Source organism: Dipteris shenzhenensis, chromosome 2 (genome assembly GCF_047967505.1).
Source record: "Dipteris shenzhenensis isolate YYH24624 ecotype China chromosome 2, Dip_SZ_1.0, whole genome shotgun sequence".
NCBI lineage: Eukaryota > Viridiplantae > Streptophyta > Polypodiopsida > Gleicheniales > Dipteridaceae > Dipteris > Dipteris shenzhenensis.
The window spans coordinates 27,108,012-27,126,655 of record NC_141597.1 but is presented as its reverse complement, the minus strand read 5'-3'; the positions used below and the strand labels follow the sequence as shown (position 1 = coordinate 27,126,655).

General features: G+C 44.8%; 1 protein-coding gene across 6 annotated transcripts in view; it reads right to left on the bottom strand.

The window, feature by feature from the left end:
* The window catches only part of LOC147904561 (uncharacterized), a 43,373-nt gene that overhangs the window by 7,507 nt on the left and 17,222 nt on the right, over nucleotides 1-18,644 (bottom strand). For 3 of the 6 annotated variants that reach the window (XR_015543225.1, XM_087394704.1, XM_087394691.1), the window contains exons 2-7: nucleotides 13,873-14,132; nucleotides 13,534-13,623; nucleotides 13,297-13,378; nucleotides 13,147-13,200; nucleotides 12,920-13,038; nucleotides 12,768-12,835 (exon numbers count right to left, since the gene is read on the bottom strand). Coding sequence is in view for 5 of the 6 variants with exons in the window: in XM_087394704.1 (XP_087250830.1) it covers nucleotides 12,768-12,835; nucleotides 12,920-13,038; nucleotides 13,147-13,200; nucleotides 13,297-13,378; nucleotides 13,534-13,623; nucleotides 13,873-14,055 (596 nt within the window). In the remaining variant the exon portion in view is untranslated. The remainder of the gene's footprint in view (nucleotides 1-12,767; nucleotides 12,836-12,919; nucleotides 13,039-13,146; nucleotides 13,201-13,296; nucleotides 13,379-13,533; nucleotides 13,624-13,872; nucleotides 14,133-18,644) is intronic. The other 3 variants (XM_087394713.1, XM_087394722.1, XM_087394728.1) reach the window with 3 other exon arrangements.

Below are 18,644 nucleotides of genomic sequence, written 5' to 3'. Positions count from 1 at the left end.
GTACCTAGACCTAGGACTAAGTATCCTAGGTGTCACATAGGACTAAGTGTCCCATGTAGCCTAGAAGGCACTAACACTATAAGTGCCTACACTTATGCCTACAAGGCACATACCATGGCCTATAGGGCATCACTAGAACCACCAGAAGATGGCCTACATAGACTTCCTCCAGCTCCACACAGCTCGGACTTTTGGGGGAGATCACGAGCTCCCCACCAAGACCCAATTCTACCGTGACCACTTCCTGAGAGTCTCGGAGGAGGAATTCATCATCAAACCCTAGTATCTTGAGGACAGAGGAGTCTCACACGCACTGAGGATCGCCATTGGGCAGATGTGGGTTTCATCCCATCAGCTGAGGATTGAGACAGGAAGAGCAACACGCATATCTAGAGAACAACGGATCTACATGCTATGCACACTAGAAGTGATTGAGACAGACACTAATACGTAACCGTACTGAGCTTCCCACGATGATTCTTTCTTGTATGTGGTTTATTGTCATGTATCTTACAATTATGTACAATGTAAACAATTGTTGAGATTGCATCTTGAACATTATGTGTACATATCTACCTTCCCCTTGAGAATCGTTCACGTCCTCGAAAACAAGTAGAACCACTAGTCAACCTTTTTGTAAAAGTACCGCTCCAGCACCAAAATCAATGGCATTTGTCTCAACCAAAAATGGTTCATTGGGATCCACTACCTTTAAGACGAGTTGCTACTATAGCTACTTCTAATTTTTCAAAACTTCTCTTTTGAGGTTCATCCCATATAAAGGTGGTCAGTCATCATCGACAACAATCTTAGCGTAATCTTAGATGAATCTCCTATAGAATTCGAACAAACCTAAGAATATCTGTAACTCTTCTAGGTTTGTAGGGTGTGGCCATTCCAATATGGCCCTTACTTTTTCAAGATCCATACGAACCCCTCCTTGGAATATTATATGTCCCAAGTATTTCACTTCTTTTGCAAAGAATTCACATTTGGATTCTTTAGCAAAGAGTGAATTATCTCTAAGCAGTTGGAACACTTTTCGCAAATGTTCCAAATGCTTTTTTTTTGTTTTACTATATATAAGGATATCATCTAATAATACTACAGTAAATTTTCCTAAATATGGCCTTAAGACACTATTCATAAGTGTCATGAAAGTCGTTGGAGCATTTGTTAATCCAAATGGCATTACTTTAAATTGATAATGCCCATACCTAGTACGAAATGATGTCTTAGGAACATCCTCTTCCTTAATTTGTACTTGCTGATATCCTGACCTTAAATCAATTTTAGTAAAATATTTTGCCCATTGCAATTGATCAAAAATCCCATCAATGCGAGGCATAGGATACTTATTTTTTATGGTGATTTTATTTAGTGCTCAATAATCTATGCATAAACGCATAGTTCTTTACCAGTAAAACTGGTGCAGACCAAGGTGAGCTACTTGGTTGAATTTGGCCCTTCCTAAAGTATTCAATTAATTGTCTTTCACCTCACATTCCTCCGTTTGACTAAGCCTATATGGGGGGTTACAAACAGGGGTAGATCCAAGAATCAAATCTATTTTATGATCTACTTCTCTCTCAGGGGGAAAACCGTCATGCAAATCAGGCAAAAAAATTCAAACATTATATCATTGAAAGAAGATTTATACTTTTTAACATCATCAAAAACAATATTACTTCTTTCCGATGCAAAAGACATAAAATCACCAATAAAAGTTAAGTTCACAGAGATATACCTCGCATTTTTCTTGGTCTAGTAGTTGTTCCAATTCCATCGAACAAATAAGAGGAGAGTTGGGCACATCATGTTCTCCCTAAATCTGAAAGACTCTACCATCTTTTTCAAACATAATGGAATTATTAAGATAACTCCGTTGTAAGCTATGTCCAAGACTATACAACCATTCTCGACCAAGCACTACATCTGCTCGATTGAGATGCATGATTTGAAAATCCAAGGCATCCTGATAGCCTTGAATATCCAACTCTACACCATATATCATGGTGTCCCAAACCTTTTTATTATTGGCACTTGGACTCTCAGGCAATTTTAATTTCTTCACTAACGAGTAGTTCAAGACGTCATGTGTTGCAATATCATCGACCGTCACTCTTACCTTTGCCCCTTTATTTTTCCATGCATCCTTAAGGCAGGAGGACCAAAGATGGACTGCCACATTGCCGATGATGATAGACAGCACATGCGGATGCTATCCTCATGATAGACCTCTACTTTAGTATACTTTTCAATACCATTAAGCGGTAATACCTGCACCGCATGTACTTGTTTTTGTGGAGTTCTATATGGGGCTTTAGCTCCTGCTAACAATTTTTAGGGCAGTTCCAAGCAGTATTGTCTTTGCCCAAACATTTGAAGCAAAGATTTTCCTATCTGGCCCTTTCATAATCCTCCAAGAGAGGATAATTTTGTGTTTGAGGTTTCTTAGGTGGTGCCTGAGGAGCCTCCTTCTTAAAGTGCCCCTTCCGTTTCAAATTGAAAAATTTGTTGAACTTAGGAGCAAAACCTGTTTGTTCCAAAGTTCCAGCTTTGGATTTCCCCGTCGTATCGTTGTATATTTGGGCATACTTAATTACTTCTTCAAAGGTTTTGAAAGAATTTCTTCTCACCTCAATCTTATAAGTGTCTTTGAGACCTCTCACGAAACCCCTTATCTTCTGGAATTCATCAATTCCTTTCAGCTTAAGGACTGTCTCCCTATAATTTGCTTATACTGAACTAGAGTATTTTTACCCAAAGTGCAATTGTCCCAAGCCTCCCATGCTCTTTCTAATTCATTTTCCGGTAAAACTCTTTTAAGAAGGCTTGTCCAAGCCCATCCCAATACCTAGGAATTCTATCATTTTCTCTGAGGCTCATGCACCATTTATAGTTTATAGGCCTTGTTTCCAAGGTAAAGACTTGCTTCCACGACTTGATTTTCAAGAGGGGTATTCCTGAGTCGATGGAAGTCTTGCCATTTTTGCAAAAACGTATTATTTGCATCTTTATTACACTCCTTTTCTTCCCCATTGAACATTGGCAGTTTCAAGCCCTTAAGAATGTTAGAGGTTTCTCTAAGTCAAGAGGTGGACCTCTCAACTTGATTAGGAGGAGTCGGTGATTTTTTCATAGGAGTTACCCATTGAGAATCGGATAACTTGGTTATGGCTTTAGTTAGGGTTTTCAATGTATCACTAATAGTTCCTAATTGTGTCTCCATATTTTATGTTCGAGTTTCATGTTTAATGAATTCCGTACACGGAATTCCATAATCACCGTAGTCTCTGTCTTCCATTTCCCCATTATCCTCTCGAGCTTTTTGTCTCCTTCGTTGCTACGTTTACTTCAGACTCATATGGTAATCATTGCCTCCCCTCTACTCCAAAAGATTGCCTAAACCCGAGCCCGCAATTGCACTTATAATGTTTCATCTTCAACGCCACGCTCCTTCGTAGCCCACAGCTCGAGCCTTTGGCTCTCAGTCACTCACAGCTCCAAGCTCTCCATTGCCAGAGCTTATGATCTCCTATAGATCGTTGCATAGTCGTTCCAACTTCTAGATATACCTAGATGAATCCAGGAACATTCCCAAACTCATCCTCTAAAAACACAACATAGTGCAGTTTCAATCTCACGAGAGTCACTCATAAGATTGAAAACCATAAACTCCATCACGCATAGTAGGAACTAGCTACTATGGCATCCCCACTGACGTCATCAGCGCCCAACAGTGGATATAGATCATAGTATAAAAGTATGCTCTCACACATACAAATCCACACACCCACACATACTTGAGCATCCATTTATACAAAGTCTTCGTACTGAGTTCCAGCTTCTAGATAGTCTGCAATTTGTGTCGCCCATTGCCTTCGAAACAGTTACGATTCACACCTCAACCTTCTCAATACTTAAAAATATGGAGTCTTAGATGATGTGTTACACCTTTAAGCACTTCCGGCTTTGCACGCTGCTGTTAGGAGTCACAATTCAAACCCGAAGTCATGCGCCTTGCTCCTTTCTCTGCCCTACGATCATGCCACAAGGTCATTGGGGTTGCGGTCTCCAAAAACTCAAGAGTCTGGGACATAGAAGAGAACAGATTGAAAGGATCCCGGTGAACTCAACAGCGTTCTCAACAGTCTCGCAAAACAGCTCTGATACCAAATGTAACGTCTCCAACTTCATAGAGGACTCTATGATATTGTTCCACCCTGCCACGGATCCCATTATCTCGTGAACTTGCTCTCTCTCAAGTTCCTTATGGTATCCTCCCTCCTAGCCCAGTGCTTGCCACTGTGGTGTCCTCTTAAGTGCCATGTATCCATATGGACCTTAGAACCTCTATGCCCCTTTAGGCCTCCTTTGCACTCCATATTGTCGCCTAGGCCTAGGGTAATACCTAGTCCCAAACCCTCTACACTCCCATTGATGCAAGCACTGTCGAGCCCTCTTGGTTTCCCATCTTCTATCGTGACCTTGGTATTACAATTGACGTAACAGCACTGCTTTGAAATAAAGTGAGTACCCTTGGAAAAATCTTTAGGAGATACACAACATGTAGTAGACTATTACAAATTCTATGTACAGGACTCAATCTTACATTCAAAATGGTAATGTTGACATAGCTCTTTTTTTTTTAAGAATAGAAAAGTAATCACATACAACATCAATGCATACAAGCATTCAAACATAGAACTGAAAGTCTTGCCCGTAACTCTCACTTTGCACTATAAAGGAGTTTTTAAGGATACACAACATCGAGTGGAGAACTCACAAATCTTTTGATAGAACTAAATCCAACCTCCTAAGGATATTACAAGTAGTCCAACTATGTAGTTCCAATGTGAGAGAAAAAGGAGAGGGGTAAGTTGACATGGTCTTATTCAAATTTCAGCTTTTGGCTTTGTCTATATTTTTTAAATCTTGTCACCTAGGCAGAATTACATCTAAACCTTGACTAGTGTAACTTTCAATTTGATTTGAATTTCAGTTTGATTAATGCAAATTTGCTTTGAAAGATGTTAAAAATCCTAGAGTACTAAACCATTTTACCTAACCCCGGACAATTAATTGAAAACGTGATGAAATTTGAGGATGTACTTGATCTTCACAAGATATTGCTTTTGAAATAGGAATCCAGAATGACAAAACTGAAACAAAACTGTTCCTATGTAAGTATTTCACAATTATAAGGAAGCATGCCTAAAAAGAAAAGCCATCTCTACGCTAGACGATTTTAAAAAGTATCTAAGAGGTTTGCCCATGGTTGTAAGACACGTTAAGACACGACACGTTAGACACGCTTCAGACACGAGTGTCTAAAGTGTCTTAAAGATAAGACACCTAAGACACGCCATTGTGATTATAATAATAAATATTTAATTAATATATGTATAAGTATACAAATGTACAACTTGCTAGCATAGCTCACTGCTAGATTCTAGAAGTACAATAAACTACACTTAAACAATGCAAGAAGGCACTTGTACAATGTAGTTAAGAGTCAAGACTCGTCACTCAAGACTTAAAACTTAAAGTTAAGACTCGCGACTCAAGAGCTTGCAAGTATTGAGTACTTTAAGGTTTAAATGGACAATTGAATCTTGTCACATGTGATATGAATGAAATCTACATCTCGATACATATAATTGAAAGGAAATTTTCGACTCTCAAGACTCAAATCTTACCCCCCACCCACCAAAAAAAACAAAAAACAAGAGTGTCTAAAGGTGTCTTAAGGTAAGACACGTGTCTTAAGTGTCTTATGATAAGACACGAGTGTCTTAACAACCATGGGTTTGCCTTGTTCGAATTTTAGTTACCAAAACGAAATTAAATTTTAAATTTAATTATTAGTAATTACTAACTAGAGAAGTCAAGAATCAAGTGAACTTTAAATTATTATTTTTTAAAAACGCCCATCTCAGAGGTTTGAATGAAACATTCCTAGCCAACATGATTCCTGTAAAATGGCTGTGTCAAAAGATCGATTTACAGGGAAACACTAACCCCAAACAGGAGCCATCAGTACACTACTTACAGAAGCCGAGCAAAACATTTTTTCGAGCTGCTGCTCCTCCCCGCTCCCTTGCTGCACCCTCTCCCTCAGCCCGTCCCTCCCTCTCTCCCTTGCCCTCAGCCCCTCCCCCTCCCTCAGCCCCTCCCTCCCTTCTCCTCCTCCCCCTTCAGCCCGCCCCCTTCCCTTCAGCCCGCTCCCTCTCCTCCCCCTCTCAGCCTGCGCCTCCACCCCCTCCCTGCCTCTCAGCCCGCCCCTTCCTCTCCCTCTCCTCTCCCTCTCAGCCTGCGCTGCCCCCTCCCTGCCTCTCCGCCTCTCCCTCTCCTCTTCCTCTCAGTCTGTGCCGCCCCCTCCCTTCCTCTCAGCGCGCCCCTCCCTGCCCCTCCCTCTCCTTCCTCTCCCTCTCCTCACCCTCTCAGCCTGCCGCCGCCCCCTTCCTCCCTCTCCTCTCCCTCCTCTCCCTCTCCTCTCAGCCCGCCCCCTCCCTGCCCCTCAGCCCGCCCCCTTCCTGCCTCTCCTTCCTCTCCCTCTCCTCTCCCTAGCCTGCCCCCTCCCTCCCTCTCAGCCTGCCCCCTCCCCTTCAGCCTCTCAGCCTCTCCCCTCTACCCCTCCCCTCCTCGCCCCTTCCCCCGCTCCCTCCTCACCTCCTTTCCCTGTTTTCTACCCCCTATCTCCCGCAGCATTTTTTGGAGCGGAAGGAGCCTCCAAATTGTCAGAGTCGGCCTCCTCACCTCGATTGGCGATGGATACTCCGTCAGCCAATCCTACTCCACCTCCACCGGCCTTGAAAACTATTACCTTTTCTAAAGACGAGTTGCAGCAGCTCAAGAAGGATGTAGAGATTGAATGCTCTACCACGTTGCTAGCACGCATCTTTGGGTCTCACCCCTCCAGATCCCAAGCCAGAGACTGGATGCTTGCAGCTCTCCCCCCAGACGTCACTCCACGATTGTTAGATGTTCGTCTTCTGGGACAAGGTTTTTTCCAGGTTGTTTTTGACACTCTAGAGGCTGCGAGCACTGTGCTCAAAGCTGAGTTTTTACACCTGGGACACAGGAAGATCTTCTTTGAAGCCTTTCATATTGGTTTCGACCCAGTGGAGGCGGATAAGGAAATCTTTTCGCTCTTCATCAGATTTCCCGCGCTTCCCCAAGTTTACCATCGACTTCTTTCTGTTATTGGGGAGCATTTTGGCGCGGTTGCTGAGATCCCACCCCTCCCTGGGTTGCCATTGACTGCAACAGAGGCAACCAAGGCTGATGGGGTACCTAGAGTTAGGGTCCTCTGTAAGGATCCTAACCTCAAGATGGACCATGTTATGATCCAGTGCCCGGATGGTTCCTTTTTTCGCCAGAGAGTAGAGATTTCAGGCAGACAGGACCAATGCAAGATATGCAGGACCATTGGACACTTTGCCAGGGATTGCCCCAGGAAGAAGAAAAGGCCCAAGAAGCCCTCTGGTACAGCTACCGCCCCATGGCCTCGACAGGGGGGTGGTATAGGTCCAGCACTTGCTCCTCGGCCTCGACAGAGGAGTGGTACAGGTCCAGCACCTGCTCCTCGACCTCGACAAGGGGGTGGTACAGGTCCATCACCTGCTCCTCGACCCCCACCTACCTCAGGGGCACGCGACGCTCTCCAGTGGGTTCCGGCACGTGTGCAGATCCCTCCTTCAGTTCACGAGGGTACATTAGTGGACTCTGCTTCACCTCGAGCTGTCCCTCCAGTCTCACCTCGCACAGTCCAAGACACTGAAGCTTCGACCTCCTCCCCGGTTGCAGCTTCTTCCCTAGAACCAGCGGTGCCAGACGCTCTTGAGGCAGTAGAGGTCTCCGCGGCTGGGCAGACACAGGATAGAGAGCAGTCCTCACTTACTCCCTTGGATAGGGGGAAGGGGATGGTTTACACTATTGATCCTCTTCTCTCAGAAGGCATCCTTCGCACTCCGGTGTCTGGCTTGCTTCACAGGAACTCATTTTCAGCCCTGGCAGATGGTTCAGATTTCCCAGAGGACGAGTTTGTGCCCGCTACTTTTGGGGAGCCAGTGATTGGGTTTCCTGTTGACAGGGCTTCTTCTTCAGGTGGCAGGGTTCTTTCCCCTGTTGATTTTTCGCCACTTGGTTCCATTCCTCCCTCCTCGAGCAGGAGCTCTTCCCCTGTTGAGGGGTTTGTTTCCGCCACTAGGTCGAGTAAGGTGTTCCACTCTACATCCTCCCGTCGATGAGGATTATTAGTTGGAACATACAGGGCCTAGGTGGCGTCCCACATCGCCGCCGTAGATAGCTGATCTGGGATCAGCTTCATCCAGGTGTTACTGGGGGTTCCATTGATATCTTATTTATTCAAGAGCACAAACTAGATCCTAGAGATTGTGCCAAGTAAGGCAAGTTGCTTTCTGGCCATACATTTTGGTCGCCTGCCTTGGGCACCAAGGGGGGCATTTCTATTTCAGTTTCGCAGTCGGTTCTCCCCTTAGTTGTTGGACACGAAGTCATTATTCCCTCTAGAGCTCAGTGGATTATTCTTTTGATTGGAGGGCGTAAGGTTCATTTCCTTAACCTGTATGCCTCCGATATTAGAGGGGAACGTGTCCTTATGTGGAAGGATTTGCTCTCTTGGCCCCCCATTGCGGATTCATGGGTGATTGGAGGTGACTTTAACATGGTTGAGTTACCGTCAGACAAAAAAGGGGGTAGAGAAGGCGGACTTCACTCTTTGGAGAGAGAAGCTTGGGATGCCTTCCTTTTTCACTTCTGTGGCAGAGATACTTGGTTGGACGATGCCTTTCTTATTCAGCCACAGTCCCTCCTGTTCTCTTGGTCGAACAGGAGGCAGCAGATGCCTATTCATACACGCATTGAAAGATTCTATGTAGATGATTGGGCACTAGACAGAGGTGGATCGGTATGCATTGCTGCTGGGGTTTCCACTTCAGACCACTTTCCTGTTGTGCTGGCTATCTCAGAGCCTCACTTGAGAGGCCGGTCTGCCAGCATCAGGATTCCAGATGCCTTTTACACAGAGGAGGACCTTACAGAGGCAGCCCTGCAGATATGGGTTTCTCATGTCCAGGGTGGGCAGCCATATCCATCACATGTAGCTGCTGCCCTTTCTGGTATTAGCGACTTCTACCGCTCAGTTGCTTGTACCAGGAGACAAGATATTCTCAGACGTGAGATTGGTGTTCGCCAACAGTTGGCAGCTTTGCAGAGGGAAGAGCAGAAACGGCCTTCAGATGCTTGGATTCAGGAGCGCCTTGCAGAAGCAAGGGCTCATCAGCAGATATTGCTTGATCAGAGAGCAGAGTATGCCTTTCATGCACGAGAGTCCTTCTCGATTCAGATGGGTGGTAGAGTCAATAAATACTTTTTCTCTACTCTTGGCCCTAGACATAGTAGAGAGAGTATATCCCAACTTATTGACTCACATGGGGTTTTACAGACAGCAGAGCCTGATGATGTCTTATGCATAGCTTCAGATTTCTATGCCACCCTTCTTACTGCTGATCCTGAGACACATGATAGAGAGGATGCTAGACAGGCTATTTGGCAGAGCATCCCTGTGTTGGTGAATCCGGGTATGCATGTTTTTCTCGACGCACCTTTCACCAACACAGAGTTCAGGACTGCACTTTCAGCCCTTCACAAGGGCAAGTGCCCAAGTTTGGATGGCCTCACCCCGTCTTTTTTCATTGCATTTTGGGATATGATTGGAGACTACATTACTTCAGCCTTGCAGGCCATTTGGGACTCTGGCGAGATGCCTGGGTGGCTTACAGAGGGTCTCATCCACCTTATCCCGAAAGGAGGTTGCAGAAATTTAGTGTCCCAGTGGAGGCCTATCACACTTCTGGGGACTTGTTACAAGATTCTAGCCAAGGCAATCAGCCTCCGATTGCAGCCCCTTCTCCCTGATCTTATTCATGACACTTAGACGGGATTTGTGCATGGCAGAAGCATTTTTTATAACATTTTCTCTTTCTAGGAAGCTTCAGAGTGGGCCATGCAAAGTGGCCAGAATCTAGCCATTGTACTTTTGGATTTTGAGAAAGCTTATGACAGAGTAGATTGGGGTTTTTTGGAGGGCACCCTTCTACGCTTTGGCTTTACTGATGCTTGGATCAAAGGTGTTTCCTCTTTGTACAGATCAGCCCACAGCCAGGTACTTATTGGTGGGGTAAGGGGTGAGAGATTTCAGATTTCGAGATCAGTCCGTCAGGGATGCCCCCTTGCTCCTTTCCTTTTTTTGTTCGTGGCCGAAGCTATGAGTATCTATGTTAGATCTCAAGCTGACATCTTTGGGCTGAGACTTCCCATCAGAAGGGAAGAGGAGCTACTTGACAGTGAGTTGGTAGATGACACAGCAGTTTGCTTGGATGCCACAGACGCTCACTTCTTTCAGGACAGCATTGGATTTATTTTGCTTGGCGGCAGGGGCGCAGATAAATTGGCATAAATCCAATGGCTTTTGGATCAGTGATGAGGACACTCTAGTTTGGGGGCTTGACATAGGATTCACTTGGGTTCAGAGGGGTGTGCCTATCAAGTATTTGGGCTGCCAAGTCGGCTTGGATATTTCTTCCGCGCAGCAGTTTGCTCCCGTTTTGGAGAGCATCAGGAGAAAGCTTCTTTTTTGGAGCTCAGCCAAGTTGGATCTTGCCTCTAGAGTTGTGGTGGTCATCCAGGTCCTCTTGGCCACGGCTTGGTTTGTTTGTTCATGCTGGTGCCGTTCTAGGGACTGCATCATTTAGCTCAGAAGACCGATCAGAAACTTTCTTTGAAGTGGGCTAGATGGCACATCAGATGCCTTAGCCAGGGTGGCTTGGGAGACCCTCATCCTCCCTACTACACAAGAAGGGGGTCTCAATATTTTTGATCCAGATTTACAGTGCAGAGCTTTACTTTGCAAGATGGTGGTGCAGGGACTTATGCCAGGGCAGGAACCGTGGAAGGACTTTCTTATTAGCAGCATACAGAGGTGCACACCTTCTTCAGGAGGAGACTGGATGAGCAGTGTTAGGTGGATCTTCACCACAGCACACCTCAGATCACCTTCGTCCCCTCTCATGGTTGCCATTCTGAAAGCTTGGGCCAGTTTCAGAAGCACTCTTCGGAGGATTCCTCCTTCCTCTCGTGAAGAGATTGATAGGCAACCCATCATGTGGAATGACAGTATTTTAGATGATCATGGCAGACCACTGGGTGCCTCACTCTACATGCAGTGGTCCAGGTCGGAGAGGGGACCTGCATCATCTATGGAGTCTTTGAAAGCTTTCCGCAGGCTTCTAGAGGAGACCAAATCAAGGTTGACAGGACATCTCAGAGGGAGTGCAGGGAGGATCTTGCAGATTGAGGCAGCCCTTCCAGAGGTTTGGGTAGACACATATGATATGCCACTCACTTCCTCCACTTGGGCAGGTACTTTTACAAGAGGAGGTGTTCCGCTTCTCGAGATGCACAGGAGGATGCTTTAGTTTTTAGTGTCCACGATGGTGGCAGATTGCTCAGGTCCACAGAGGACATCTTGCTTGAGTCTACTTTTCAGCCTATCAGGGTTGTAGGTCTTTTGGTGCAGGGATCAGATTCAGAGTGGTTCCTAGACCCAGACCCCCGGCTACTCTCCACCGGGTCTTGGAGGCTCTAGCTCTATGGGGGAGTTCCCATCACGTTTTTGCAGTGGGACCCCGGAGAGTGGGAGTGGATTGACGCAGGGCATCAAGAGAAGAGCATCCCCTTCTTTCGTTACACAGTCAGTAATGCCAAGAGTTTCAGCTCAGTAGTAGAGGTTGGAGACCTTCCAGAGTTCCTCATTGGGAGACATTTGATATCACTGCGGATCTGCAGAGGTGCTTCTGGAGGAGACTCTGGAAATCCCACAGGAATAGAAAGATCACTATCTTCTTTTGACTCTTTATTCATGGTGGGATTGCAGTGAACCTTTGGAGGTCCAGGTTCGGAGCCGACCCTACTTGCCCTCGTTGCCTCTCTGCTTCGGAGACTATTCAGCATTGCTTATGGGATTGCAGACAAGCGAGGATGATTTGGATGGGGGTAGCCAGGATTTTCAGTCACTTTGCCCACTCCCCATTCTTTATGACATGGGGCTCAGTGGCTTGTCTTTCTCTTATAGGGCCTCAGGTATTCTATGAGAGATTTGACTCCTCTCGGGCCATTTCGGTTCGACGTCATCAGACTGAGTCCTGTTCGTTGGATGTGGTACCACACCTTTCTTTTACAGCTGTACATGCCTCTGTGGATATACTTCTTGGGAGATTCTAGCGAGCATAGCATCCTGGCATATCTGGAGAGCCAAATGCACAGAGGCTTTGGAGGGTACTCAGGTTCATCCCTCGCACACATTGGCTAGTATTTGGACAGACACCGTACATACTTTGATGGCCGTATGGACGGGTATGCAGGGAGACTCCCGTGCAACCTCAACTAGGAGGGCTTCTTTCTTTAGGGAATGGAAGGATTCTCCTTTCTTCTCTGAGACTACAACAGGGTTGAGGTGGCACTTTCAGCCTCAGCCTTGGTTGTTTTCCACCTCACTCTGAGGGGGTTTTTAATTTATCCTCATGATTTCATGATATATTCTGCTTTGAGCTTGCTCTCGCGGGTTTTTTCTCTTACTTAATAGAAGTCTCTTTCTTGGGAAAAAAAAAAAACAGGAGCCAAAGGAAAGTCTACTTGCAGCCAGCAGAAGTTGTACTTTAGTTTTGCAACAGTTCAGTTACCTGTTGCATGGTTGACAAAAAATTTGTACAGGCTTCTTTCTGGAGGAAGGCGCTGTACCCTTTGAAGCCTGTTACAAGTCCGGTAAAAGATCATATCAAAATCAACTCAAAAAACCAGGAAAGCTGTTCACAACCCTTTAAAAGAGAGATACATTTTCATTTCCAGGTGTCTTTTCTGTGGATATATTTTTCTTTGCAGATTGCTGCCGCTTCTGATTTGGCATGGAAGTTCTTGTTGGAGTTTCTTCAGTCTTCCGTGCTGAACCTATACCTATATCCAGAAACAAAAAACTAGTGTAAACAGTTGTGCTCCCCTTAACTTTTGAGCAGTATACTAGTTAGCTAAGAGTCTAGTATCAGAACAAGATCTGGCTAGTACCTTTACCACTTTGACCAAGAGCGATAAGGCTTTGCCAATATTCTGCATCTGCCCCTGGTTTCAGATAGATGAGATAAACATGACAATTGTTCAGGAACCACCTGTGTGAGCATAATGAGGTATTACTATTTCAGTTTCAGGAATTCTAACCTTGCTTTCTAGCTCCTATTGATGGAGCAACCTTTTGCCTCTTTCCAGATCCTGCACTCTTAACCCCAACATGAATCCGCTTCTTTCCAGCAGATTGCAAAAGAAACGAATTTGTGAGTTTCACCACTCCACAAAAAATAATACTGACAATGCAACCAACATCCAGAGTACTGGAAAAGAACATCACAACTGAGAACAGCTAATAAATAGCCAGGTCAATCTAACACTGTACTCTACCCTGTCTACCTTTGGTTGACCCTCAACATCAGAATCACCTTCCTCCTCTGATCCTGATTCATCTTCATCACTTGCACCTTGTTGCATTTCCTGACACCAAGAAACCCTTCAAATCGGAAATCTTTTACAGACGTATACTGCAAATGAATACAAGGCATTAATTCTCTTCAATGTATATTAATTACTAAGGAACAGAGGATAAATTTCAATCTTCAATAGTACTTAAATTCAAAGATTTAGACAACCATTTCTCGCATGTGTACACAACAGATATTACCACCACAGAATTACACAAGTTTTTCCAGTTGTTACTACAAAGCGAATCTTAATTTCACTCACATCATCATCGCCCTCCTCCTCCTCCTCACCATCATCGTCATCATCATCGTCATCGTCATCGTCGTCGTCCTCCTCCTCGTCCTCCTCCTCGTCCTCCTCACCCTCATTTTGGTCATCCTCATCTTCATCGTCGTCTTCCTCCTCTTCTATGTCACGCTTTGATTTTCCAGTTGGTGGCTTCATCTTTACTTCCAGAGGTTCTGTTTTCTATGCTCTTAGTTGCTGGGGTTCGACTTATCAGATGTGACTCCCAAACTTACCTGCCCAGGTGCCAACACATGGAATATACTATATTAGAAAGAAAGCAATGAATGTGCATGCAACATAGTCTAAAGAGCACACCGTTCTCTTTCACAAGCAATTGTATAGGATTGGGATTATCTGTTAGAATTATTATTATAATTCAGTAGTGACCAATGTAATGTAATAAGTAGGTTAGGGGCACTTTTCCCTCATTTAGAGGTTTTTCCCCCTAACCACAGTTAGTTCACTAACTACGGTCGGTTAGTGAAGAATAAGGTTTTGTCACTTAGACAAAACCCATCCCACTTCTTGTATTAGTCACTTCTTCTATTGCAAGCACTACGTTCAGCTCTCTTGCTCTCACTCTCTTTTTGTAACATTTGGTATCAGAGCAAGATCTAGCTTTTTGCTTCCTAGCCCGCAAGCTCCCTCCTCCCTACTCCCTGATCCCGCTCCTGCAAGCTCCCGTCCGTACTTTCCCATCCGTACAAGTCGTACGGACTGATTCCGTACAGCCCGTACCTGAGCCATACCTTTAGTCTGTACTGTAGTACAAGTATCGTACCAGCTTCACTCGCCATCTATACAAGAAGCGTCAACATACATCCGTGCGAGTCTGTACCGTCGCACATCTGTACTGTCCTGCACCGTACAGCCATATTGGCCCACGCCCGTACAACCGTACCGAAGTCCCGCTGTACATTCGCCGTACGACATACGGACTTATGTAATGCAGGTATTATTTCGTCCGTACATCCGTACGCTCTGTCAGCGCCGTACAAACCGTATGTACATGCTCGCATTCCGTACCTCTCGACCGTACAGTTGCGCCGCACGTGTGGCCCTACTGTTTCGTACAACTGCATTTAGTGCATTTCGTACAGTTACAGGAATCTCTTCAGTTCTTGGTGCATTTGCAGATTCTGAGGGAAGGTGGTCTTTGACAGAGATTTGTGTATTTCAGCCATTGTTTGGCTGTGGGTTCAAGCAGGTGCATTTTGGGATTGAGGGTGTGCTCATATACGCACATAGGCAGTAGAATTTGGTTCTTTTTGCACATAAATTGCAAATTGGGGCTTTCAATCAATTTGCCCCTTTTTGAGTTGCAATTTCTTGCATTTTTGGGGCTTTCAGGAAATTTGCCCTCTTTTGGATGCAATTTCCCTGAAGAAATTGGGGCTTTTAGCATTCTGATGCAATTTGGCAGTGTACAAGCACTTTAGGACTGTTGCAGGGAATTTTGGACTGATTTTGAGTGACATTGCAGACATTGGCAAATTCTGCAGTGTTTTTTGGAAGTTTTTGAGAGCATTTGCAGGACAAATTGAAGTGCATTTTCAGCCTTTGATAGGCTGTGACAATATTTGTCACTGAGGGCAGATTTTCTTTGGCAGATTTTATTTGTGCATCTTACATCCCAGGAAGGGACTTTACTTGTTCAGTTTGCTGTATTTCTGAGTTTATCTGACAAAAATGGCTCAGAACAACTCAAATGAGGTGTTCGGGGTTCTCACACAGAAGGATAAGTTGGATGGCACCAACTACTCCTTGTGGAGTTTCATGGTTCGCAATATCTTGGTTGGCAGAAATCTTTGGAATTATGTCAATGGAGATGAAGAAAGACCAGATACAACGCCTATACCTGTCACTCCTACAGTTGGAGGCAGGTGTAGAGGTACAAATACAGCACAAGTGATTGGAGCACCCGCTCCAGGAGCTCCCACAGTAGAGCAGAAAAGATGGGACTCTAGAGATGCACAAGCTGTTTCAGAAATTTCTCTTTCTATCAAGAGGTTCATTATACCTCATATTCGGTCATGCAAGACATCTATGGTAGCTTGGGTAATACTTGACAGTATGTTTGCAGCAAGAAACGATGCCAGGGTTTCCTTTCTAAAGCGAGAACTTTCCCATACAAATATGGAGCAGGGCACGAAGCTTCAAGATCTCAGGGAACAATTGCTGAACATTGATGAAGTCATTCTGGATTCAGAGATGATCTCCACCACTCTAAACTCTCTTCCTGAGTCCTATCTCGGTTTCCACACCTTGCTAAAGTTGTCATTGAGGGGGGGCAGCAATCCTCTCTCCTTTCACGAGTTGGTAGGACTTCTGTTGCAGGAGGAACAAACACACAGAAATATGGCAACCCGGGCTAGCGAGCATGCTATGCACTCCAAGTTCAAGCCCAAGGGTAAAGGGCAGCATAAGCCACATGCCAATCAGTCCACACATCAGCATAAAGCTGATTCTGGACAGCCATCTTATAAGGCACAGGGTGATACAAACAAGCAGAAAAAGAAGGGCATCTGTCATTATTGCAAGAAGCCAAGTCATTATATTGGAGAGTGCAAGAAGCGCATAGCCAAAGAAAAGAAAAGGGACTCTGGTATGGAGATGCATCAGGTCCACATTGCCATGATGGAGGAGATGTTGCAGCCAACTTGGTTGAAGAGCAACTACCTTTTTGACTTGCACTCATGATTTTTTAGTGGGTAGTTCAGATACTACAGCCACTAATGATGATGACCCATATGCTTTTTTGACTTGCAGTTACGATCCTTCAAAGGATAAATGCTCTTCCAATGTTGATGAGACACTACATACTTGGTATTTTGATAGTGGTGATTAAAGCACATCACTTCCAAGAAAAACCTGTTTGTAACTTTGCATTCTTCACCCACCAAGAAGAAGGTCACTTGTGCAAATAATTCTTCTCATTCAATATGTGGAGTGGGAGATATTATTCTCACATTCACTACTCTATGTGTTAGGTATAAAGAAGAATTTGCTTTCAGTGTCCTCACTCAATAGAGGAGAATTTCAGTCTTGCATATCACTTAGCACTCCCACTGCTGCGATGCACAATGCGGAGTTATGGCATGCCAGGTATGGGCACATGAGCTATGGTAGCTTAATGACACTTCAGAGGCATGATATGGTTGATGCATTACCTCCTTTGGAGTCGCCTCCTCCTCATGCATGTGAACGTTGCATTCTTGGCAAAATGCATAGGCTTCCCTTCAAGAAGGATGGTGCAGTGAAAGCTACAAGAAAATTGCAGCTTATTCACAGTGACGTCTGCGGTCCCACGAGGACACCTGCTTTTGGGGGTTATCTCTATTTTGTTACATTCATAGATGACTTTACCAACTACACTTAGGTCTATGGTCTCAAGGCAAAATCAGAAGTGTTTATGCATTTCAAACACTTTGTGGCTATGGTTGAAAATGAGACACGACTCAAGGTGCAGACACTTCGCATAGATCGAGGGGGGGAGTATATGTCTCATGAATTTGAGACATTTCTGAAAGAAAAAGGCATTATGCATCAGCTTACAGTGAGGCTTACACCTCAACAGAATGGCAAAGCTGAGCGGAAGAATCGCACCACCATGGAAATGGATAGATGCATGCTCACAAGTAAGAAGTTGCCTCACAGGTTTTGGCTGAAAGGCCTCATGTGTGCAAACTATATTTTAAATCGGGCTCCTACAAAGTCTTTGAAGACAATCACTCCCTATGAGGCATGGCATGGGAGAAAGCCTTCAGTGGACCGCTTCAGAGTTTTTGATTGTGTTGCATATGCCCACGTGCCTATGGAGTTCAGACACAAGTTGTCAATAAGGCACTAAAATGCATTTTTGTGGGATATAGTTCACAAAGCAAAGGCTATCGTCTCTACAATCCTACTACACGCAAGATTTTTGTCAGTAGAGATGTCATATTCTCTGAAAATTCTGCACATACAAATGCTGAATTTTAGATTCCGGCCTCTTCAGATGATGTGTTTGAGGGGATGCTTCCTATAGCATTTGGTTCCCCCGCTGAAAATCAGAATTTACAGCAACCTCCGCCAGCTCCACAAGTACAGATTCAGCCCCCAGCTGAATTGGTACAACCTCAGGGTGTGGATGAAGTTGTCAGGCAAGAAATTCAAGAGATACACACAGCCAAAACAGTCCCGCATTGGTTGCTTCAGACTCTCAAGGAGAGTAAGCTTGAAGCTCCATTGCCTGGCAGAACTCGTAGTGCAGTAAGGCACATGGAGGGAGCTCACTCAGTTGAATCAGCTTATGCAGGTTCTCTTCTTGATGAGGAGGAGCCTGAGACATTTGAAGAAGCAAAAGATAATGTGCATTGGATGAATGCCATGCACGATGAGTTGCAGTCCATTCATAAAAATCAGACTTGGGATGTTGTGGATTTGCCACCAAGTAAGATGCCATAGGTACACGCTGGGTTTTCAAAGTCAAAAGAAAGCCAGATGGGTCCATTGATCGGTACAAGGCAAGGCTGGTTGCAAAAGGATATGCTCAGAAAAAGGGCATAGATTATGAGGAGACTTTTGCTCCTACATCCAGGATGACAACCATCAGGTCAGTTATAGCCATGGCTGCAAATTTTGAATGGAATGTTCATCAACTGGACATTAAAACAGCTTTCTTTAATGGAGACTTGTTGGAAGAGGTTTATGTCGAACAACCTCCGGGCTTTGAAATTTCAGGAAATGCACTTCAGGTATGCAAG